The sequence below is a fragment of the Falco biarmicus genome, chromosome 4 (genome assembly GCF_023638135.1).
Source record: "Falco biarmicus isolate bFalBia1 chromosome 4, bFalBia1.pri, whole genome shotgun sequence".
NCBI classification, from domain to species: domain Eukaryota; kingdom Metazoa; phylum Chordata; class Aves; order Falconiformes; family Falconidae; genus Falco; species Falco biarmicus.
The window spans coordinates 64,119,798-64,143,516 of NC_079291.1; the positions used below are offsets into that span (position 1 = coordinate 64,119,798).

The 23,719-nt window shown below is 53.5% G+C and overlaps 1 protein-coding gene across 1 annotated transcript in view; it reads right to left on the reverse strand.

Moving 5' to 3' along the window:
* LOC130148922 (fibrillin-2-like) overlaps positions 1–23,719 on the reverse strand; it is a 111,400-nt gene that overhangs the window by 18,234 nt on the left and 69,447 nt on the right. Inside the window, exons 13-37 of the mRNA XM_056338059.1 lie at positions 21,961–22,080; positions 19,903–20,028; positions 19,295–19,417; positions 18,305–18,580; positions 17,856–17,909; positions 15,903–16,028; positions 15,407–15,532; positions 14,511–14,630; positions 13,577–13,714; positions 13,446–13,496; positions 12,100–12,225; positions 11,268–11,495; positions 11,002–11,127; positions 10,510–10,638; positions 5,927–6,052; positions 5,330–5,455; positions 4,877–4,999; positions 4,451–4,576; positions 4,196–4,321; positions 3,645–3,767; positions 2,831–2,953; positions 2,339–2,464; positions 1,768–1,890; positions 1,222–1,344; positions 420–581 (exon numbers count right to left, since the gene is read on the reverse strand). Coding sequence (XP_056194034.1) covers positions 420–581; positions 1,222–1,344; positions 1,768–1,890; positions 2,339–2,464; positions 2,831–2,953; positions 3,645–3,767; positions 4,196–4,321; positions 4,451–4,576; positions 4,877–4,999; positions 5,330–5,455; positions 5,927–6,052; positions 10,510–10,638; positions 11,002–11,127; positions 11,268–11,495; positions 12,100–12,225; positions 13,446–13,496; positions 13,577–13,714; positions 14,511–14,630; positions 15,407–15,532; positions 15,903–16,028; positions 17,856–17,909; positions 18,305–18,580; positions 19,295–19,417; positions 19,903–20,028; positions 21,961–22,080 — 3,276 coding nt within the window. The remainder of the gene's footprint in view (positions 1–419; positions 582–1,221; positions 1,345–1,767; positions 1,891–2,338; positions 2,465–2,830; positions 2,954–3,644; positions 3,768–4,195; positions 4,322–4,450; positions 4,577–4,876; positions 5,000–5,329; positions 5,456–5,926; positions 6,053–10,509; positions 10,639–11,001; positions 11,128–11,267; positions 11,496–12,099; positions 12,226–13,445; positions 13,497–13,576; positions 13,715–14,510; positions 14,631–15,406; positions 15,533–15,902; positions 16,029–17,855; positions 17,910–18,304; positions 18,581–19,294; positions 19,418–19,902; positions 20,029–21,960; positions 22,081–23,719) is intronic.

Consider the following 23,719-nt stretch of genomic DNA (forward strand, 5'->3'; position numbering starts at 1 on the left):
GGCCATGAGGACGGTGGCAGCGATCCAGATGGAGCAGCCTGACTCCCAAGCTAACTCAGCCGCCCTGTCCCTACCTGCCAACACTTGAATGGGGTTATTCCACATCCACTTCCCTCCCCCAGCCCACTGGACTAGGAACGAAGGGTCCCAATCTGGATCCCCCAGGCACAACCAGCCTGGTCTCCCTCAGCCCACTTCACCTCTCGCCTGCCCTGGTCCACCTGGCTAGCCCTGCACTGACACAGCAGGGTTGCCTTCCTTCCCCTCAGCTCCCCTTGCTCCATCGTGATGAAAGCATATCCTAGACCAAGGACTCCCAGCCCGAGTTGAGAACCCACAAGGAAGCAGCCCAGTCTCTCTTCTCTAAGCTGCCCACCCGGCCCATGCCCGAGTTCACCCCAGTCACTTTCCCAACTCACTCGTGTTGGCTGGAGGACAAAGCTCGCAGGGGTTGCCCCACGCACGACCCAGTGAGCAGCAGCAGGATGCCCGAGTGACCCCGACTCCAATTTCTGCACTGCAGGAGATCCCCCCATCTCCTCGATCTTGGGTGTCCAGGAAGCAATTCCCAACACGGGTATCTGCGCAACAACAGTGGTGGGTGAGCAAAGCCTCTCCAGTAAAGACTTGTGTGCACAGGAGGCGTGAATGGCACTATTGCCTCCAGAAGCAGGGAGAGGGATAAGAGGGATGAGGCCCCTGTCCTGTCCCAGATATCCACTCTGTCAGCTCCCTGTGCGGTAGTAAACCAGATCCAAACTGTCCTTGCAGCTCACAACTTTGGGAACCCTTCAAGAATTAAGTGTGCCCAGCCTGTCTGGTCAAAGCCACACTATATCACACAGAGGTCACAGCACGGTGGCTTGTCTTCAGTATGACTAAGGAGCATGACCCAAACAATGTCATCAGTAACCCAGGGCCTTGCAAGAAATAAACACTTCAGAATAGCTCCGGAGCTTCCCAGGAATAGCATTGCTTCAACCAGGAGAGCACCCACACTGGTGACACAAGGTGGGGCAGGCGTAACGGGAGGTAGGGACCCTGCTGCTGCTGCTGCTGCAGCAGGGTTAAGCCCATCGCGGACAGCTGGGTATTTCGTGGGGCAGACAGTGGGCAGCCACCCCAGGCTCTAGTATTGACCACTTCCAGCTATGTGGGACCAACACGAAGGACCACCGAGGCCGTGGATGGAAGCTGTGCTCTCCAGGGGTCCCCACTCACCCACGCAGCCCACACCAGTGGGGTTCAGCTCGAAGTCCTGTGGACAGTTGCACAGGTAGCTGCCAGGGGTGTTGACACACAGGCCGTTGATGCAGTTCACGGGGTCTGCACATTCATTGATGTCTGAAAGGATGGAAATGTGAAGACTGAAAAAAAAAGACAAAGACTGCCACAGAAACCACTGCCCCAGTCATACGCTCTGTACTGAGTGTTCAGGGTCTATCCCCACGACCATGGTGTTTCTAAAGCTTTTTGTGATGGAAGGTAAAGCTCTTCCAGAAAAAGACCTTGCCTTTTCTGCCTCACACCACCCTGCCCAGAAGAAAGGAGCAAAGCCGCACCGAGCTCTCCCTCCTGCCCGCTGAAGGTTCACCTTCCAGCAGCATCGAGGTCTTGCCAAGAGCAAAGACACATCACCACATCACACAGGGACACTGAACTGGCTTTAGGCTGCTCGTGTCACTCCCTGCCACGGCTGGGGCAAGCTCACACCAGCAGATAACAGAGCAGTCACCCCCATCCAGCAGCCCTGTGAAAGTCCTGTACCTGTGCAGTTGCCTCCACTCCTGTCCAGTTCGTAGCCATCATCACAGGCGCAGCGGAACATCCCCGGCAGGTTCTGGCACGTCCCAAAGACACAGATATTCTGGAAGGTGCATTCATCAATGTCTGCAAAACAGGGAGAGCTGGGTACTCAGGATCTGGCAGAATGAGGACCAGGACAAGCCTCTCCTGCTCCCGTCTCAAAGCAGAGCCGCAGCCCAGCTGTGGGCAACCCATCTCAGGATGGTTCTAGTGCCATGGGATGTCATCTCCTGGGTGAGCAGGACCGGGCATGCTGTGTGTATGCCCCCTCCCCTCACCCCTGTTTTGCTGATTGTCCATGTCTTGCACGGATCCTTGGCTTAGCCCAGTCTCTGCAGGCTGGGGACCAACTCTGGCAAGCAGAAGAGCTGGCACCTTGGGAGCCTTGCACCACCAGGTGATGGTGGGTCTTGCTCAGGTGGGTCTTACCTAGTAACGGATCAGGTGGTGACAGTGCAGTGCAGAGGCCAAGGCCAGAAAGGAGGTGGCCACTGGATCTCTTAAAGCAGCTGTCAAAACTCTGGGCACTTACCCTGGCAGGCTTTGCTGTCCTCTGTAGGATTGAAACCCATCTCGCACTCGCAGCGGTAACCCCCAGGTGCATTGAGACACTGTCCATTCTCACACAGGTTCACATTGTCCGCACACTCGTCCACATCTAGAGAGGGTCAAGCACGAGACTGACGTGGTGTCCACCCGAAGATGGGAGCTCCCCTCAGCTTGCCCAGAAAATTCCCTCAAGCTTGTTCCCACCCCTCTGCTGGGAGGAGGGGGCTGCAACACTTCTCGTGGCCTTGATCCTCCCCAAAGACCTGCTGAGCAGCTGCCAGGTCTCTCTGAAGGTATCTGAGCAGGCTGCGGTGAGGGCAGGCTGCAGTGGCTTTTGGGGGGCATCTGGTCTGGGGAACCCCAGACACAGGCAGCCAGGTGCTGAGCCAGGCTGGTGGCCAAGAGGGGGTGACTCCATGTCCCAGCAGGATGCCTGAGCCACGTTCCTGCTGCCAACTGAGCCTACGGGCCTCACCTGAGCAGGAGAAGCCATCCCCGTTGAAGCCTTCTCGGCAGGCACAGCGGTAGGAGCCTGGTGTGTTGACACAGTTGGCGTTCAGGTTGCACTTGTGCTCTTCAGTTGCACACTCATCCAGATCTGGGCAGGGAGGGCACCCGTCAGTGTTTTGCCTCTGGCCTTTGCTCTAAGCCTGGGTGGCTAGTGTAGGGCCCAGGGGGCAAGCAAATGGCCTCCAGGCACTTGGAGTGCTGATGAGGCTCTGACGCATCTCTGTGAGCCTCTATGGCCATGAGCACTTCCTTGGCAGTGCTGACACAGAAAACACGGCCGCGAGACGCTCTCACACACATACCCGCATTCCCAGTACCTCCCAGTTCAGACACACGTACCCATCCACACACCCTTACGTTCCTCCATGCACACCACACACGTGCCGCTACATCCCTGCACTCATATACACAGCCTGCACCCCCCCTACCCCCTCCCACACCCTGTAGCCCTGCGTTCACACCACACCGCGTCCCAACATGCCACCATGCCGCCACGTTGCCAGTCTGACCACGACATTTGTGCACACTCATCTCAATCCCACGCCCACTCCCTCCACATCCCAAACTTGTGCCCTCGCCCCCATGTTCACGGCTCCACAGACATGGCTGTAACGCCTGACAGCGCAACACCCCCACCCCCACCCCTCTCTCCAAGATCCCATAAATCTCACGCAGGGCTCCTGGGGCTCAGGAGCATTCGAAGTGAGGGTGTCAGCTCAGCCCAGCCTTCACAGGTGCCCACCGACACACAACCACCCTCTCCTGGGATGCCAGCTCACCGTTGCACTTCAGCCCATCGCCAAGCCAGCCCGTGCGACACTTGCACTTGAAGCTGCCGGGCACGTTGATGCAGGAGGCGTGCATGTCGCAGTTGTGAGCCCCGATCTCACATTCATCGATGTCTGCAGGAAGGAAGGACAGCAAGGCTGACACAGCTCCCCCAGGAGAGGAGGGGGTACCAGGTACAATCTTGCCAAGGGGTCTGGGCACCAATGGCTCCTTGGAGTCTGAGCCCCAGGGGATGGAACAAGGTGCTTTGGGGAACAGGTTGCCTGGAGCTGTACCCGCGAGCTGATCTGTGCTCACCCCGGGCAGACAGAGACCAAAGGAAGGGCTGGCCCCTGGCTTGCCCATAAACTAGGAAAGTGTCTGTTCCTGCCTGCAGCCTGGAGACCTCTGCCCGCCCAGGAGGGCTCCCAGCACACAGCCACATCCCGAGGTGCCTGCAGCACCCCCAGTACAGGGGTGGTGCTCCCCCCAGCGCAGCTGCAGGAGGTGTTTGGGAGGGCTCCCACCAGCACCCCTAGTTCCAGGTCTAGCGAGCTCCCACCTGTGCAGCCTGTGGTTCCCTTCTTGACAAAGTAGCCCAGCTGGCAGTGACAGATGAAGGAGCCTTTCGTGTTTTCACACTCGCCATGCAGGCAGATGTTAGGGTTGAGATCGCATTCATTCACATCTGCAGGAGAAAAAGGATTTGTTTGGAACACCACAAGAACCTTGACGTGACCCTGGGGCAACACTCTGTACCCCTTCCTCGGTCCCACAGCAGCCTTGCGGTGTGCCCAGGGCACAGCCTGGTCCTCACCAATACAGGTCTTCATGTCCAGGGATGCCATGAAGCCATCAAAGCAGAGGCAGCGGTACTCCCCAGGGATGTTAGTGCACTGCCCGCCGTCGCAGATATCTGGATTATCCTCACATTCATCGATATCTAGAGAGAGGAGACCATTGCCAAAGTAAAGACATTAGAGCCAAGGGAAGGGTATTGTGGGAGCAGGGGGGAGTCCCAGGAAGGGCTCTGCACCAGGTCTCATAGTTACAGGACTCTGGAGCCTGTAATGAGTGGCTGGACACTGCAGTGCAAAACCAAAACATCTGTCCAGGTAAATCACCTCTCTGGAAGTGACTTAAAAACCAGCCCCCCTCACCCTGAAGCCAACGCTATGGCTGTCTGGCAATGGATGCAGAGGTCCCTGGGGCAGCTCCTACGAGAGCCAAGCTGACCACTCACCTGCACATGATCTCTTGTCCGGCATCAACGCGTAGCCTTCGCTGCAGCTGCATTCGTAGCTGCCCTCTGAGTTGGAGCAGTGTGTGTCACAGCCGCCATTGGTTATGGTGCACTCGTCGATGTCTGGGGGAGAAGGGGGAGGTCATGCTGCTTGGGTGGTGGGCTGGGACACATGCCTTGCAGCAGAGCTGCTCAGACACAGTGCCAGTGGTGGGAGAGGTGCTGAAGAGGAAACAAAAAGCTCCCCCAGCCAGAAGAAAGCACCTCTTGCCTTTGCCAACCACTTGCAGCTCACAGGAGTTTCACAGCTGGCGACAGCCCCTTACCAGTGGTGCCAGCTCCACCAGCAGGTTCCCCCCTTGCCTCCCAGACGCCCCACTGAGCACTATAAGAGATACGAGGCCAGGAGGGTCCTGGATGCACACTGGGATCCTGGCACAGGGGAGCACTCACCGACACAGCCCTGCCTGTCCAGTGTGGCCTGGAAGCCTGAATCGCATGCGCACTGGTAGGTGCCGATGACATTGACGCATCGCCCGTTGCGACACAGGTTGTCACTAAGGGAACATTCGTTGATATCTGCAGTGGGAAGAGCAGTCTGAGCAGGCAGCCGTGCTGACACCACGTTGAGCATCATTTGGTACCTGTCCCTGGGTAACCCCCCCCCCCAACAGCTGCCTCCACACTGAATTTGTCATTGCCCCACTGTCAGCCCTCAGTGACAGCAGGTAGAACAACAAACATCATAACTGCAATGAAACCCTGGTAGCAACCTCAGTCCCTGCTGGATGAATGTGTTCTATCCACATCTGGGACTGGAAGAAGAGATTCGTGTTCCCAGCATGACATCCAAGTCTACCTGTATCGTATCATAGAATTATAGAATCACAGAATGGTTTGGGTTGGAAGGGAACTTAAAGACCATCTAGTTCCAACCCCCTGCCATAAACACCTTCCACTAGACCGGGTTGCTCAAAGCCACATCCACCCTGCCAAGGTATCGTTACCCTTGAAGAGGCTCTGGTGATAACATAGCTTCCACCATCTCACCTATGCAAGTGTTCCCTTCAGAAGTCAGCTCGTGTCCAGGGGGACAGATGCATTCAAAGCTGCCATCTGTGTTCATGCAGATCCCACCTCGGCACAGCAGCGGGTCCCGCTCACACTCATTGATATCTGCAGAGAATGACATGAAATTGTCCCCTTCAGCTGGGATTTCCAGATAATGGGATGGTGCTGGTGCCATGCACCACAGTCCCATCACCAGCAAGACGTCTCAAAACAGAGGGACACCACAAAATTAACTGGGCAGCAAACCCAGGGCTTGGGTGAGTCCTGGTTAAAGTACGCATTTTGGGAAATCACAGCTCTTGCCTCGACCTCAGCAGAACGTCAGGTGTAGTATCAGGAGGAAAGAAGTTACTAGCTGTGTGCAGATCAGCCAGCAAGGACTAGAAGAAGAATAGTTCTTTGCTTACATCCCACCCGTCTTAGCACATTTTCACAACTCCCATCAGCAGAGGGAGATTCCTCAGAAAACGTGTAGCTTCTTTCATAGAAGACTAACAAATATGCTTGCTTGGTAAGAGCCTTCGGAGGAGTTCCAGTATTATACACAGGGCTAGGAAATAGTCTGTACATTTTTGAAAAACTCACATATGGACAAAGGGATTGAATTTACTAGGAACTGGAGAAATTCCTGAAATAGAATAAACTGCTGTGAGAGAAATGTGATCCAGCCAAAGATGAAACCAGGCTGCTGGCATTAAAAAAGAAGGAAGGAAAAAGAAGAAGAAGGAGAAAAAAAGGATAGAAGGGTTTATAAATGCCAGAATAAAAAACCTACACAAGGGAAATTACGAGAATGGTGCACTGGTGATAGCTGGAAACAAAAACCAACAGAAGGAGGAGATGAAGCACCACAAGTATCAAAATTGGGAGGCCTTGTTATCCATTCATTACCTGTAGTCCCTGGAGAAAGCTCTTTATGATCTACTGTGATACTCTACGGGTAACAGTCCTTGTGATACTTGTGGTGTTTCACGTGCTTTTTGGAAGGGCAGGCACTGGATGAATCTGATCCTCTAACTTTCAAAACAGGAGTCTGAGGTTCTCTATTTGGGTCCCAGAATAGATTCCAGAGATTTTACGTTCTTGCACGCCCCTTGGACTGACTCAAGATGTCTTGTGCTGACAGTGGGAGAGCAAGAACAGGGAAGACTCCCTGGACCTGCTCAGAGGATTCATCTGTCCTTTGAGAAACGTGCGTTCTGAATGCAAAGCCATTGGGTGTAACACAAATGAACCGAGAGCGCTAAAAAAAAAGCCCCCAAGAACCCCTTGGTGACAGCAGACAACGGCAGTGATGTCGGGTATTGTTAAAGAGCCCATTTGCTCCTCATATGTCTATTTTTCTGATTCCAGCCTTCCAGTTAAGAATGGAATCTTTCACCTCTCTTGCAGAGAACACTCTGCTGGGATTTTCAGCAGATCTACAGCTAAAGTGGACTGGAATGCACCTGGCAATGGGGTGACAGCACCTATCAAACAGCCCCCAGCCCCCAGCACCCATCCTCCGGTTCTCCGCGGTGGGAGACTGTTCCTAGTGCACTGCAGGACACGGGTTCAGTGCTGATGTTCTCTGCTGCCAGGGGCTGGCAAGAATTCCTGCCTCACGAGGCTGGAGCCACGTTCTTTTGCCAAACACAGGCAGGAAGAAGTTAATCCTTGAGCATGGGAAAGGCCATAGTGCCACAGCATCCTTTGGGGTGAAATGACCCAGTCCCTGGTCACCTACAGGATCAGATGGAATCGTACAGGTCATAGCAAGAATTTATTAAATGTTAAATAAAACCATTCACAAAAAAAGAACAATGAAACACAGCATCCTTGTATAAAGATATCAGAAATCTCATCCCAGAAAGAAGTTAGCAGGCCATCAGTATCTCAGAAACAGAGGAGGAGGAGGAAGATGACGACTGTGATCTGCAGCAACCCATGCTACAAATTGTATGGAAAAGACAGAAAACCATGCCAGTGGCAGGGCAGTGATATATTTTAAAGAATGCAGAGAATAAAATATGAATAATAAATAATTGGTGTTGAATCATGCCACAGATTGAAGTGGTTTGAAAGCCCAAGCCAAAGCAGAAAGAGCAGAATATTAAGACCAGGTCAGTCAGACAAGTTAGTCTGGCTAGACAGACGAGAAGAGGAACATGGTATGCCAGGAATTAGAGGACAGCAAGAGTCTGGCTGACTTGCTGGAGACGAACTGAGGTACTGAGGTCATTGATGGGATTTTTTTAAGCTACAAACAAGAATTATTAAATTGAAAACAGCTGAGAATCTGACAGAATAAAAACAAGCACTGGCCAGATGGGAGTAGCTGTAAAGAATTATCTGAGGATAAAGGATGATTAAATGGGCAGGTGAAAAGGAGCCCTTATAACTGGACACAGAGTGGGGTAGAAGAATGCAGAGATGGTCTATCAGAACTTTGCATGAAGGACTTGATCCGTGCAAATGTTTGAGGAACTTGACAGGAGCCTGATCAACGGTGGGAGCAGGTATGGAACTGTGCAGGTCCAAAGGGATGGGGCAGAAACAGCAACAGCTGATTAGATACCACACGTAAGTGAGCCCAGGTTGAGAGTCATTTTAGAAAAGATTCAGGGGAAAGCAGCCCAAGAACAGTTGGATGAATCAGCAAGTTCAGAGCTAGAAGAGACACAAGCTGTCAAATGACGAACCTCTTGCTGAGCAAGGTGTATCTGCATGTTCTCCTGCATTTGATTTAATGGCACATGGCTGTAGGCTGTGCAATGACAGCAGGAGGCCAAGCAGTGCTATAAAAGCTTAATACGTCTCCTAATATAGGAGTGGAAATAATAGGTCTACTAATCTCAGCAGCGATCTAATGATGATATAACAGACAGCTACTTGCAAGGAACATCTATTACCTAGAAAAGGGACCAAGATACACATAACTGGGTTAAAATGACTGATGTGGGATGTGATACATCATTTAGGGCAGGGAGATGAACAAATTTAGGAAGATAACTGTGGTGGGATGGATAGGGCACCAGACAAAAAGATCTACAAGCTGAGAAACATTCTGCAATGGTGTTTGAAAATAGATGGTTTAATATAAAGGTTGAACATGCGATATTAATAATGTCTGGAGATGGGTGTGCGTTTAGACTGTGGATATGTAAATAACCAGTGGCAGAATAAATAATAGATGGGTAACACAAGGCTGAGAAGGAGATGAGACGTCACACAAAAGACACAGCCAAGTGTGTATGAGAACTGGAGCTCACAGCCATTGAGTTCAAGCTGCCGGCCTGGCAGAGCTCCACCGTGTACTAGCCAACCCCCAGGGTAAAGGTTGCCGTCTCCCTGTGTAGCAGGAATGAAAATACCAGGCATGGATCCTGTCCCAGCTCAGTGGCAATGCCAGGCTCAAGCTCCAGCTCCTGGTGGCTGAAACAAGAGGAGAGGTTAGTGGCCAGGGTTTGGTGCAAGGGAAGGTCCAAGGGAAGGGAGAGTATAAAAGGAAGAATGAATGTTGTACAAGATGAAAAAGGAAATACAAGGGCTTAGCCTTTTTTTTTTTTAAAAAAAAAAAAAAGGGAAGGCAACATTGCAGTGAGGTTGCAGGGAAATGTCCTTTGGATGCAGCAGGCAGGAAAGGGATGGGAAAGAACTTGAGAAAAGCTGTTTGGTGGCCCTATGGGCTCCCCCCACCCCCCGTCAGCTCCCCTGTGGGCTCCACAGCTGAGGTGGCCAGGAGGTGGCAGGGCAGGACCAGCCATGTCTCATGAGTGCCATGGCAGGAAGACCCAGGATGCTCCCAGGGCCTGGCACTCACCCCCGGGCTGCCAGCCCCCCCCCCCGCGCCATGAGCTCTTGGAGCACCACCAGTCTACGAGCCCATCAGCCCTCCTGAGGGAAGGCTCCTGTTTTGGCCCCAAGCCTGGCAACCTTTACATGGTCTGCCCTCGCTCTGCACGGCACAGAGCCCTGGGCACTGCCAGCAGAGACAGAATGGGGCCCCTCACTGATGGGCTGTTGGCCCATGTAAGGGAGAGCATCCACACAGCAGGGCAGAGCCTACAGCTCTGCCTCTTTGCCCTCCATCTCTGCAGGGGTCTGGGGCTCAAGCTGAGCCTTGCTGGGGACGTAGCCTCTCCCTTTATATCCTCCAGCTTGGACAGCCTGTGCTGTGTCCCACAAACCCTTGACGTCCCTTTGCCTGTGCTTTGCTCTCCTCCCAGGGTTACATCAATGGTGCACTCAGCTACACTGACAGCATCCTTCTCCCTGCGCGTGCTGCCCTTAGCCCAGCTCTGCCTTTGCAAGCAAAGCAAGGTAGAACACTCACTATGCTGTGGAGAGTGGAGGCTGCCAGGGCTCTCTGCAGCCCAGGAACTCCCCCAGCTCCCCCAGAGGGCAAAGAAGAGATTTGGCTTGATACCAGGAGACAGAGAGACAGACAGACAGGTAGCTGGACGGCCAGACGCCCAGAGAGCAGCATGGCACGAAACCCTTTGTCAGATCTGGCATCAACTACTTTCTTCCCTGTTGCAAAAGAGTCAGGGCACTGCCCTGTGCCGGTGACGAGCCCTTACCCATGCAGTTCTTCATCATCATGAAGCCACTCTCATAGCCTTCGAAGCACTCACACTCGAAGCTGCCTGGCGTGTTGACACAGGTGCCGTGGCCACACAGGTCTGGTGAGATGCGGCACTCGTCGATGTCTGTGGGGATGAAGACCAGCTAGTGGAGGCAGAACAGGCTACAGGCACCACTACAGCCAGCACTGGGCTGCCTGCACTGCACACCACGTTCAGTGAACAAGGACCGGCAAGTCTGACCCAGCAGACCAAGGAACTCCTCTTCCTGAAGGGAGAGGCAGCAGTTAAGCTTTCTCTCCAGTACAGGATTGATCCTTCATCCCATGAGCAGGAGGAGCTCATGGTCCTGCCCTTGGCTTCTCACCATGTCCCTAAGATAACTGCCATGACTCTTCTGGGTACCACCATCATGCTGAGCATCCCACAAGGCAGGCAAGGCAGCAAGATGGGCAAAAGTGGTCTGGGGTGGGGCTACTCTTCCCTTACCTGTGCAGTTCCTTTCCTCAGCATCCAAAGCAAAGCCGTTGCCACAGATACACCTGAAGCTGCCAATGGTGTTTCGACAGGTCCCGTGAGTGCACAGACCAGAGAAGACCTTACATTCATTCACATCTGTGGGTGAAGGCAGAACAGCAGTGTTTCAGGGAGGGGATGTCTGTGGTGAACCTAGAGTCCCAGGGCAGGTTCCTGGGGCTGTAGCAGAGACAGGCTGAGCACAGCCCATGACCAGCAGCTCCCCTCTTTCTTCTCACCTTTGTAGAAGGGCCTTCCTGAAAGCACATCTCCTCGGTTGGCAAAGCCGGGTCCCCTCGGGCAGATGGCCTTGTACTCGCTGGAGCCGACCTTGGGACATTCTTCACAGTCGATGCCCCAGGCTGAGCCCACAGAGCAGCAGCACATGTCGATCCGGTATTTGCCTGGCAAAGGCTCCGTACACTCATCCTCATCCCACTTCATGTAGCACTGTTCCACACGCACATCTGGTGAGAGAGCAGAGCTGAGCCCTTGCTTGCAGCACCTAACCTCCAGTAAAACCAGAGAGATCATTTTCTGTGACAGAGTTGGCAAGGCTTTGGCTGAGGGTATCCTCCAAAAATGCCCAGGCATGGCCCATTTGGATAGGGCCAAATTTTTTGGGACGCTAGGAAAGATTTAATAGCATGGGACATGGCCAGCCTGTGACTGCTGGCAAAAGGCCGGAGAATGCACCCTCCACAGCATGGTTAGTAGTGCAGATGCCCCTATGAAGGGCAGAGGTTTGTCACTGTGTGCCCAGAAAGCAGTCAGGAGTTGTTTGAGGGCTGCTGGCCCGTGGCACTAACCACCTTGGTTATCTACCGGGCTACCCTTGACATCTCCCCAAGGAGAACAATTGCATTGCTGGCTGGCCCCAGGGATTAGGGTATGTTTTTATTAAGTGGTGGCCTTGCCTTGGCTCGGCTGCTAGGTCTGGCAGCCCTGACCACGTATGACATCCCATCACTCAGCTCCCAAGACTGCTGCACGTGATGGGTAGGGGGTGTTGGACCTCTGCAGAAAGGGCTGAGCAGGGGCTGAGATGGGGGTGAGATGAGGTGTCCTTACCCACACATGTCCTAGCAGTGCCATCAAGGGTCAGCCCTTCCGGACACTCGCACCGAAAGGAGCCAGCCGTGTTCACACAGCGTCCATTCGGGCAAACGCCAGGGAAGACCTCACACTCATTCACATCTGTTGGCACAAAAGCAAGAAAGCAGCATGAGAGCGGCACACAGACAAGCCCAGCACGGCCCTGGGGGGCTCCTGGAAGAGGCAGATGGAGCCCAGTGCTGCCCACCAAACTACCCCCCCCCTTTTGCAAGAGGGGTGATCACAAAGCCTGGTCAGAGCCAGGCAGGCAGCGGGATCCTGTCGCACGCAACCTTAGCTGGCACAGCACTGACGGGGAGGCACCAGGGCTCTCAAACACGGGTCCTGGGATGGAACAGCTAAACCTGGAAACCCATTTCCATGCACGTGAATGACAAGAAAACCACCAGCAGCAGCCATCGTGGGTTGGCCACCGGGAAGTCATCACTGATAGGCTTGATAAAATCCTGTGATGAAATGACTGGCCTGGTAGGAGAGGGGAGAGCGGCAGAGAGTGTCTGCCTAGCCCTCAGTGGGGTGTCTGGCACCATCTCTCATAAGATTCTCGTAGACAAGCTGCTGGTGTGTGCACTGGTGCAGCAGACAGTGAGGTAGGCTGAAAATTGGCTGAATGGCTGGGCCCGGAGAGTGGTGCTCAGTGCCACAAAGTCTAGCTGGAGGCCAGCAGCTAGCAGTGTACCCCAGGGGTCAATAGTGGGTCTGATTCTGTTTAACATCTTCATTAATTATCTGGATGAGGGGGTAAATTGTATCGTCAGCGAGTTTGCTGAGGATACAAGACAGGGAGGAGTGGCTGATACACCAGAAGGTCATGCTGCCATCCAGTGGGACCTTGGCAGGCTGGAGAAGTGGGCTGCCAGGAACTTCCTCAGTTCAACAAGGAGAACTGCCAAGTCCTGCACCTGGGGAGGACCAACCCCATGCACCAATACGTGCTGGGGGTCACCCAGCTGGAAAGCAGCCTGGCAGGAAAGGACCTGGGGGTCCAGGCAGACACCAAGTTGAACATGATGTTGAACAGCAATGTGCTCTTGCTGCAAAGAAAGCTAATGGGATCCTGGGCTGCGTTAGGAGTGCTGCCAGCAGGTCGAGGGAGATGATCCCCTCTGCTCAGCACCGGTGAGGCCATAGCTGGAGTAGACTGTGCCTGGTGCAACAGAGAGATGGATGTACTGGAGAGAGCCCAGCTAAGGGCCAGAAAGCACAGAGCCCCCATCAGACTCAAAGATGCAGGATAGCAACAAATAAACAATGACCATGTTCCCAATAAAGAAAGCCTTCTGCTTCCTGCAGCACTTTACCTTCACACGTGACCCCCTTCATCCTAGCGTATCCCCGGGGACAGGCAGTATCTGCGAGAAAACAGAGGAACGTCAGCAAGGCAAGGGGCTGCCTCCTGCCCTCCCCACCCCAGTGCCACGCAGAGCCTCACCGATCTCGCAGCGCTCACAGGGGCTGCCCCACGCTGCCCCCAGTGTGGCACAGCACTCCGACTTCAGCGTGGCCCCGTTGATGTTCACCTCGCACCGCCCATCCTGGATGTTCAGCCAGCACGTCCCTTTCATGCTGTCTGTAGGAGCAAAGGCGAGGCGTGAGCGAAGAGCTGCTCCTCGACAGAGGTTCCCAGCCTTGGGGACACCAGGCTGCCACAAGAAGCAGCTAGGAGAAACTGTCCCCGAGCAGCAGCGTGACTGTTGCTCTCTGGCATCTTTTAGGTTGTGGAAGCAGTTTGCAACACAGACACCAGCCGTGTGGGGCCCCAGAGCCCTGTCCCACTGCTGCGCAGCCGCATTTCTAGCCTCTCTGATTCAATTGTTACTGCATCAGTTCTGTGTCCTGCCCCTTTCCTAGTCCCAGCTTGCTCCTCTTCTGAGCAAAAATAGTCCTTTCTCCCCAGCTGCCCCTGTGATGCTTTTACAAGGCCTGACCATCTAGGAGCAGGAAGCGGGTACCTTCTCATCACCCTGATAAGGATCTACCTCATCTTGATGTGCCTTAATGTCAGCACACTACAAACGCATCTGGTGAGTGAGAACCCACCATCCCGATGCCCTGCAGGATCCCCTGGGACCCCATCTCTGTGCTTTGCCTTGCTGCAGCGCAGCTGGGGATTTCCATGTCTGCCAGACACCGCTCAGAGCACTGAACCCGAGACTGCAGCTTTTCAGGTTCCCTGGATGCACGAGAGATGTTAATCGTTACCAACAACCAAGGAAACGCTAGGTGGGAAAGAGGTGTGTCAAAGGATACCCATCCCTCAGCCAGAAATACGGGACTTGCTTCAGATGAACAGCAAAGGGGTGATGGTGGGCACTGCTTATGTTAGATGCTGTCCCAGAGCTGACTGTAGAAGGTCGCATCCTTACCCACACAGATGGTACCACTGGGGTCCAGCTTGCTGCCTGGGGAGCACTCGCAAGCAAAGGAGCCAGCATTGTTCCTGCAGACGCCGTTCACACAAGGGTTAGAGGTGCACTCATTGATATCTGTGGGAAGAAAGGGACTGTCAGTGCGGTGAGTGCTGCCATGGACCCAGTTCTCTGGGCCGCAGACTGGAGATGAAGAGAAAAGAACACGAAGAAAAATGTTTTTCATCAAGGGGGTGGGCACTGACGGCAGACACCATGAAATTAGTGAGCTTCTCCAGGATCGAGGGACTGGATGGACAGAGGGTGGTTGCTGCAGCTCCTGGGGAACGATGGACTCACTTGCTCAGGGCTGCTCCTGGCTAGGATGGGAGCAGCCACAGTGCTGAATATGGCCTTGGTGTACCCATCTGAACCAGGTGTGAGGCTATGTAGCATTTGCCATTTTCCACCTTCTTTATAGAAAATCAGATTTTTTTTCTCTAAACATTCACGTGCAAAGTGCTAGTTCTCAAATGTTTGAGGAATTTGTGGTCAGGAAACAATTTCCCTCAGTCCAAACTAAGCTTTCAATCAAATGCCCAAAACTTGCAATTTTGGTTAGCTTTTAGCTAAAATTTTGGGGGCCTAGAGGAAATTGTTTTGGTTTTTAGTCACTGAAAAGCCCAGATGTTCTGGGTTTGGATGTCCACTACTTTGAATGAAGTGTGAAATTTCCCCCTAGGAAAAAAAAACAACCCACAAACCCAAAGCCTGGACCTGCTCCAGTTCAACCACTGCAGTCTAAAGGGAACCAAGGACACGCTAGACCTTGAGCTCCCTCTCAGGCAGGACCTCAGGCCGTAGTTCTTCACAGCTTGTGAAGATGCTCTCTGTTGCCTTCATGTTCACGTTACCTTCACAGGTGTCCGTCTCCGTCCTGAAGACAAAGCCCTTGGGGCAGGTGCAGGTGTAGCTGCCCGGTGTGTTGCGGCACAGTCCGTTGTCACACAGCAAACGATTGACAGTGCATTCATCGACGTCTGTGGGCAGAGAGACGGGGGTGCTGAGCTCCAGCACCAGCATCCACCCTCCTGCTCTGCCCTACAGAGCTCTGGCAGCCCAAGAGGCACAGAAACACAGCACCATCCTCAAAGTGATACAACATGGAGAATATGCTCAATCACGTACGCGTGGTTTCTCACACAGCATCTCATGCTCTTCCACATGGACCAGGCAGCTCTCAATGAGGACAGCGCTTGAGGGCATCAGCTGCTGTACCACCTCAGGCTCCTCTGCAGCTGGAGGTCTGCATCTGGCTCCCAGCCTCACAGGGTGCATACATGCCACCCCCTTCCCACCAGCACTGAGCTCCCCGTGCCCCCCACGGAGCCTGAGCTGCCCTGGACTCACCCACGCAGTTCTTGCCCGTGGGATCTGACTCGTAGCCCAGGTTGCAGATACAGCGGTAGCTCCCACGCAGGTTCTCGCACATGCCGTTGGGGCAGATGTCTGGGTTGAGGGCACATTCATTGATGTCTGCATAGAGAAATTAAAATCAGATGGACCACAGTAAACACAAATACAGAAAACTTCCACTCCCTGATTCTTCATTGCTCCTTGGTGTCCACAGCCAGCTGGGGTACCCTCTGCAGAAGCAGCTGGGCTGGCAGAGGGTCACGGCCATGGCTAGATGGTCACAGCAAAGCTCTTCCCATGGCAAAATCCCTGTATCTCCTAGCCCATCCACAGCCCCCAGGCTGAGAGCTTGCACAGACTCCTTGGCCACACAACTGCCAGGCTGGATGGGGCCAAAGTAAATTTCCTTTCCCTATTGCTGACAAAGAACCATCTGAAAGCAGCTTGGAAAGAGGGAAGTGAGGACCCGTAGCCTCTGCCTGGTTCCTGGCCCTGGAGAATGTATGGTGGTGGTAGGGCAGGGACAGAGAGGAGTGTTATGTTTGGGTGAGGGACAGGGGCCAAGTCCTGCAGGGTGTCAAAACCTCAGCTTCAAAGACTTGCAGAGTGCCTTGGACAAATCTGCCCCAAGCTCAGAGATTTGTGGACAGTTCTGTGGGTACCACAGCCTCTGCTGCTCAAGCGCGTGGTAGTTGGGCTCAGGTCTGCAGGGCATCTGGCAGGGAGAGCCAGCCCCTGCCAACAACACCAAGCACGCTGTGCATGCAGAGAGTAACCCAGAAGGGCAGCAGCTGGGTGGGCAGCACCTCTTCCTCTGCATCAGCATCATCTCACTGCCTTTTTGGAGTAAAGTGCCCAGGCAAAGAGGTTTTACCCTGGCAAGAACCAGCTTCCCCCCACAACAGGGCAGGTTTGTGTTTGCACAGCAGTGTGCTCCCGGTGCCATAGTGCCAGGTGGCAAGCAGCCCAGCCCAGGGCTTCCCAGACACTGCTGGCCTTTGTCTCTGTGCAGTTGGAGCTGTTACATCCCCAGGGAAATGCAAACCTGGAGAGCACCGAGTGCATAGAGTCCTGGCTGCGGGCAGCAATGGGCTGACCAGAGCATGTCTAACTTCAGCTTCTTGCTAGAAAGCATCTTATCATTAGCCTGAGACTGCCTTCGGCCAAGACACCATGCCCTGGAAGGAAGCCCAAGAAGCCACCAGGGTTTTGCCTCTGGCTCGTTCCCATTTGGAAAGTTTTGAAAGGCCGGAGCTATCTGGCTGCTCTGTGCTCTTCCTGCTGATCCGAGCACTGCCCAGGGCTGGCAGCGCAGCCGCCTGCCTGACCTCCGGCACAGCTGCCTCCCTCAGCACAGCCCCCTGGGAACACACCCCAGCACACGCTCATCACCTCCCTCCCCTGGGAGACCCCGAAGTCTCTTCTCCGGCAGCCGAGGAGCTGGAGGGCAGAGGAGGAAACAAGCGAGAGGACGCAACTGGTCACGCTCTTCATTCCCATCAAAGCAGGGAGTAAAGCCAAACCCTGGGTGTGCATCCCCAGAAATGCAGCTCCCACAGGGTGCCAGGAATCAACCACTAGATTCAACACACAGCCCTCAGGGATGCTTGCTCAATGTGGGGCTTTAGGGAGGAGAAGAGACACGCAGCGCCCCTCTCCCCCTGCGCCCAAGCTCCCATCCCACCCACAGACACTCACTAGCACAGAGACAGGCTCCTGCGTGCACTTCCACCCACCCGAGCTGCCCTCTGCTTGCTCACAAACAGCTCTCACATCCACGGGCGTGATGTGCTGGCGCTCCAGCACACCCTCCGCAGCGCCAAGTCTCTCACGGCACACGCTCCTACAGTCACACGGATGCACGCACGCTCCAGCAAAAGCAGCTGAAAGAGCTGAGAGTGACATTAGATGTGCCTGTCTGGAATCTGGTCCACGGGATGCACGTACCTCTGCCATCAGCTGTTATTCCGATGCCGCTGCTGCAGAGTGCCTGGAATTCAGCTGTGTAAAAAGCACAACAGAGCCATTAGCTTTTCTAAACAGTTCACGCACGGTGACATTAATACTGGGTAATGCTGGATTTATTGTCTGTCTGTTAGAATGCCATCTGCAGGCTTCCAAGCGGTGTCTGTTTATATTTATGCAACATGTATTTTAGAGCTGATACTCGCAGTTAGTAGTCCAGCACTGTGAGAATCCCTGTAATGAGATCAGCATCAGATTTGTGGATCCAACCGAAATTTGCTGACTGCATGGCATGCCTTTCCCCCTGCTTATGGCTTTCCCATGTCACCACCAAGCTGCCTAGGCCACCCTCAGGAACCTGTCAGGGACCCAGGATGTCTCTGAGCACCTTCCTGAGGTTTTTTGCCAACTCGGATGGAAGAGGAGCTCACCAGAGTTTTTGGCCGGACAGGGCTGGCAGGGCTCTCCGAAGCCATGGTCTGGGTTAGCACAGCAGCACTCAGACTTGGTGACTGCTCCAGGAAAGGGACGAGCACACGTGCCCTTTTTAATGCCTCCGTAACAGGTGCTGCGCATGTGGGTGTCCACACAGACTCGCCCATCCACCCCGATAGCCAGCCCCCCCAGGCACTCGCAGCGGAAGGAGCCCTCTGTGTTAATGCACCAGCCGTTCATACAGATTCCTGGTGTCTCGCACTCGTCGATGTCTGAAAGAAGAAGCACAAACTGGCTGTTACCTACCCACAGGCAGAAGGGCACACGGGCAGGGGCTTCAGGCTAGCTTGCAGGGGGACTTGGAGACTAAGAGAGAGCCAGTGATGTGGTTTAGAGCAACAAGCCCCTGTGTGCTCTGCTGGCTGCCCCTGGTGGTTCAAGAGAAGGAACAGGGATCTGGGCTTCTTCAGTCTCCTGACATCCAGCCCCTTCTCAGAGTAGCAGGGTCTGGTCTCTGCTCTGTTAGTGGGGCAGTGACCCACAGAACCCACCCCATGTCACAGCAGCACACCATGGAAATGCAATGTCCCCCTCCTCCTCCTTCTGTCACTCTGCCTTCACGTCCCAACCTTCCTGGCTTTGGGAGGTGGCACACAAGCCATAGTGGAATGTGCTGTAGAGGTGGGGAAGCTGTGGAGATGACTGCTGCCAGCTCACGTTGGCCATACGGAGCTTCACAGCCCTGCTTAACCTCCTTCAGAAAGGGCATTTAAGCTCCAATTTGTGCTGAAGTAGCGGAGGTGCAAGAACATCTTCCCTTGTGCCCATTCTGCTGAAGGGGTTATTTCTGGTGGCAGAGCAGGAGATGCCTGGCAGCAGCCTTGGTTTTTCTCAGCTCCCCTTGGCCTCAGACACATCACAAGTCCCCAGGAACATGGACAGCAGGCTGGGATGAGGGCAGAGACCAAGTCTGGGGACGCACGCACCGACACAGTACCGCCCGTTGGGAGCCAGCACAAAACCAGGCTTGCAGATACATTTGAAGCTGCCATCCTCATTGATACACATCCCGTTGAGGCACATGTTGGTCGTGGCACATTCATCATGATCTGTGGAGGACAAACAGAAAACAGGAGCTGAGCCCGAGGGCTGCAGCAAGACTCCCCTGTGCTCAAAAACTTTCTGTCTCGTATCTTATGGTCAAATTGCTTCTTATATGGCAGGGGTGCTAATCCTCAAAGCAGAGTTCCCACTGCTTCTCCTCTTGAGAGCTGTCCTGGAGCATCCCTTCTGCTGTTGATACCCTCATCAGCTGGTGCAGCTCGCAGGAGGGCTCAGGCACTGGCTGCTGGAGAATACCCTGCTTCCAGACCCAGCTCTGCTTGTGCTCGGGACCAAAAACCTACAGGAGCACTCCAGGAGCGCTAGCATCCTTATAAAAACACCTTCCTATTTCAGTCCTCTCATTTTAAGATGCGCTCTGCCCTAGAAATGAAGGGAGTCTAGCACAGATTAAAGCAACCACAAATCCCCAGGGAGGACATTGTCCCGGCTCAGCCCCAGCCTCCCCAAGGCACATCAGGGAATTCCTTACCAACACAGTTCTTGCCATCAGGGGTGATTTCAAAGCCAGCGTTGCAGATACACTGGAAGCTGCCATCAGTGTTGACACAGCGGCCGTTCCTACACATCACTCCATTCATGATGCACTCATCAATATCTGGCAGGGAAATAAACACAAGAAAGTAGCAGCAGGTGGAGTGGGAAGCAATTTAAGCAGTTTCAGCTTAATATGCTGCATGAGAAAACCAGGTCAGTGCTCTCAGACACTCAGAGCATGCCCTGCTCCAGGATCACACTGTTCCCCTCTGTACCAACTACAGGAGATGGAAAAGATGTGGACAAAGCTTTCTGGAAGAGGCGTGACATTTACGAGGTATGGGATCTCAGACCCTCCATGTTGTCTTTGTCAACCTCCTGCCCCAGGGAGCACTTTGCAACTGCAATTATCGTCAGGCTGTTCAAGTCCATGGCAGACAGCAAAAGCCGTCGGACCAAGAGCCAAGGAGTCAGGCCTGCCACAGAGATGTGCTCCCCGTTCCTCAGCAAAAGGAATTCCAGGGCAGAAGCTGGGGTACGACGTGACTGAGGTACGGCAGCAGGGGAGGTGCTGTGCAGCACATCAAGAAGACGATGCCCATGTGCTCTGGGAGACAACTGAATGCTGCTGGGTGAAGGTGAAAGGAAGAGACTGTCTCATGCAGGGGGCTGTTCCTGACCCTTTGTCGAGAGCTGGGGAAGACAGTGTGAGCTCTTTTATGGGCAAATTACAGAAAACCAATAGCCTGGTCCCAGCAGCAACGGACAATCCAGACACTTTGTAGACTTCTCCTAACGTGGAGAAGTTATCTTGAGAGCAGCCTGGCTGAAAAAGGTCAGAACCACAGAAGGAAACCTGCCCTGAGGCTATGTCAACACAAAAGTTGTGTGTAAGCCCCATGGGACAGTTTTTTGTCCTGGCAGCTAGAGAGGTCACAGCTGAAGAATGACACTCGATTTTGGCACCACACATTCAAAAAGATAAAGGCAAAATGGAGGAAGCTGAGGAGATAAAACCAAGGACAATGAGAAGCTTTGAGTCATTATCAAGGAGAGGAGGCTGAGAGACTTGCATTTGTTTAGTCTAGAAGGGAGATGACAGGGCGGTTACAAGTTGCAGTTTCCTAACATGTAAAAAAATTATAGAACCATAGAATCATTTAGGTTTAGAAAAGACCTTTAAGATCATCAAGTCCAACCATGAACCCAGCGCTGCCAAGGCCACCACTAAACTGTGTCCCCAAGCACCACATCTACACATCTTTTAAATGCCTCCAGGGATGGTGACTCAACCACCTCCCTGGGCAGCCTGTTCCAGTGCTTGACAATCCTTTTGGTGAGGAAATTTTTCCTAATATCCAGCCTAAACCTCCCCTGGAGACAGCAGTGAGCCAGTTTTCACAGCCAGAAAGAGAACCACAAGAAGAATTCTGCTTAAAAGATTTAGTTTGGAAATTAGGAAAGCCTTTTACGTTGTCAGGCAATAGGAGGGTCCTTTGGAAACCCCTTCATCAGAAGCCACTGGACAGGAAAATAATAATAATAAAAAAACCCCAACAGCAAAGGTCAGGCACTGACAGAGAAATGTTCTTTGTGTCTTGTTCACAGGGACATTGCCCTCCCAGCCGTCTTTCCTAGCAGTCCCTCACCTAGAGCACCGTCTTGCTGCGGGACACGGACAGAGCAGCTCTGCCAGAAATCACTACACTGGCACAAACATCCCGCAAAATCCTGTCTTCTGTCAGAACAAAATCTCGTCACCTTTAAATAGAGCTCTGCTCTTGAAAAGGACTCTGTAATTTCCTTGATTGCCACTAGCCAATTTTAGGGTAGACAGAAGTAGAGGGAATTCCTAGACAGTTCTCAGGACACTGCCGGCAGCTCGACACGCTGTTCCGAAGTCCTGTCGCAGCTGGCTGGGAGGGTGGCTGCTCCTGGCGATGCCTCACACTGTTCCCCCTGTACAACCATTGGTACCTGGGTCCCTGCTAACCCTGCTGGCACTCCTGCAGCAGGCTGTGTCCTCCCAAAAGGAGAGACAGAAAGCACTTACCGATGCAAGCCTGCTTTGTGGGGGTGCTCTGGAAGCCTTCGTGGCACTTGCAGTGGTAGGAGCCAGGTGTGTTCACGCAGTCGCCATGCACGCAGGGGCTGCTGGAGCACTCGTCCACATCTGCAAGAAGAAAAGCCTAAACCGTGAGTTGTCACTATACACAGCGAGCTACCAGGACACGCAACCAAGGCTGCCTCCTGCGAGCTGCTGAGCCTGTCCCTTCAGCTGCAGAGGTCAGCATCCCGAGAGCACGGCCAGCAAGGTCCCTCTGGGTGGCACCTCCTCCCTCAAGTGAATCAACTGCACCCTTCATGGTGTCACCCACAGACTTGCTGAGGGTGTGCTTAACACTGCTACGTATGTCATTGGTGACGATATCAAACGGTACGGGTCCCAGTATGGACCCTTGAGGGACACCACTTGTTACCAGACACTGAGCCGTTGACTGGAACTCTCTGGACACAGTCCTCTAGCCAATACCTTATCCATCCAACAGCCCACCTACCAAACCCATGTCACTCCAATTTATAGGTAAAAATGTTGTGGGGAACCATTTCAAAGGCCTTACAGAAGTCCACGTAGATGACACCCATAGCTCTTGGCGGTCACTATCATCAAAGGCCCCTGGATTAGTCAGGCACAATCCACCCTCGGTGAAGGCACGCTGGCTGCCTCTAACCTCCTCCATCTTCCACGTGCTCCAGTGTATCTTCCCCTCTGAACCGTTTACAGCCATCAGCTGCCACACTCCTGTGGTCATTAGTCCCACCACATTTCAGCATAGCTTTCTAGCTGCACAGCAGCTTCCAGCTCCTCCTGTTGTTACCCGTGCAGCATGCACTGGCAGGAGGCACTTCAGCTGGGCTACCCACCCTCTCGCCTTTTCAGAGGAACATGCCCTAACTCCTTTCAGGCATTTCACAGGTGTTCCCCTGTTGGTTCCTAACACATCAGCAGCCCCTGGCTCTTCTCTGTCGCTCAGGTGAATTCCATCAGCTCCTGACAGACCTGGCTTCTCAAAGGTAGATCCACGATCATAGAAGCCAAAACCTTGAGCATGGCACCAGGCAGGTATTTGCCTGTTCAGTCCCTCTGGGAGGACAGAGGTGTGCTCCAGACTCTTTTAACATTGCTCTCAGTGACATACAGTCTCTTCTGGTGGTTCTAAGTTGCCTTGTCACAGTGTCATTAGACCCTATATGGAACAGTAGGAGTGGATGATGACCTGGAGGGTTCACCAGTCTTGGTGGCCTCTCAGGGATGCTGCAGGTGTGAGCTCCTGGTGGGCAGCAGCCTCCTCTAGAGGTATTGGCTGGGTGGCAACTGGGTGCTTTGGTACCCCTCAATAAAGAATCTCAAATTACTAATATTTTACGTGCTTTTCTGGTGGCACTGGTTCTAAGGCACATGGGGGACTGGATCAAGGTTGCATGGTTGGCTTTTTCTGGGTTTTATTGATTGGTTTTTCTGGCTCTTCTCTCTCCAAACGCAGAGCATTGTGTATCTTACATAGGGGCACTTCAGAGGAAGGTGCTTCCTTCCCCTGGTGCAGAGACAAGGGCCCAGTTTCCTTCATCTAATGAATTACTTGTGTCAGTCAGCTCAAGGTTCAGCTCAGGCTCACCTCCTCCTCGCACCGCCTTAAGGCAGGGCTGTCACTCAGCCTGGGACAGCACACGATACCAGGCATCAATCCCTCACTCACATTCCCAGTGTGCTGCCTGTTGAGCTCCTCTTATAACACAGCTACTTGTTTGAA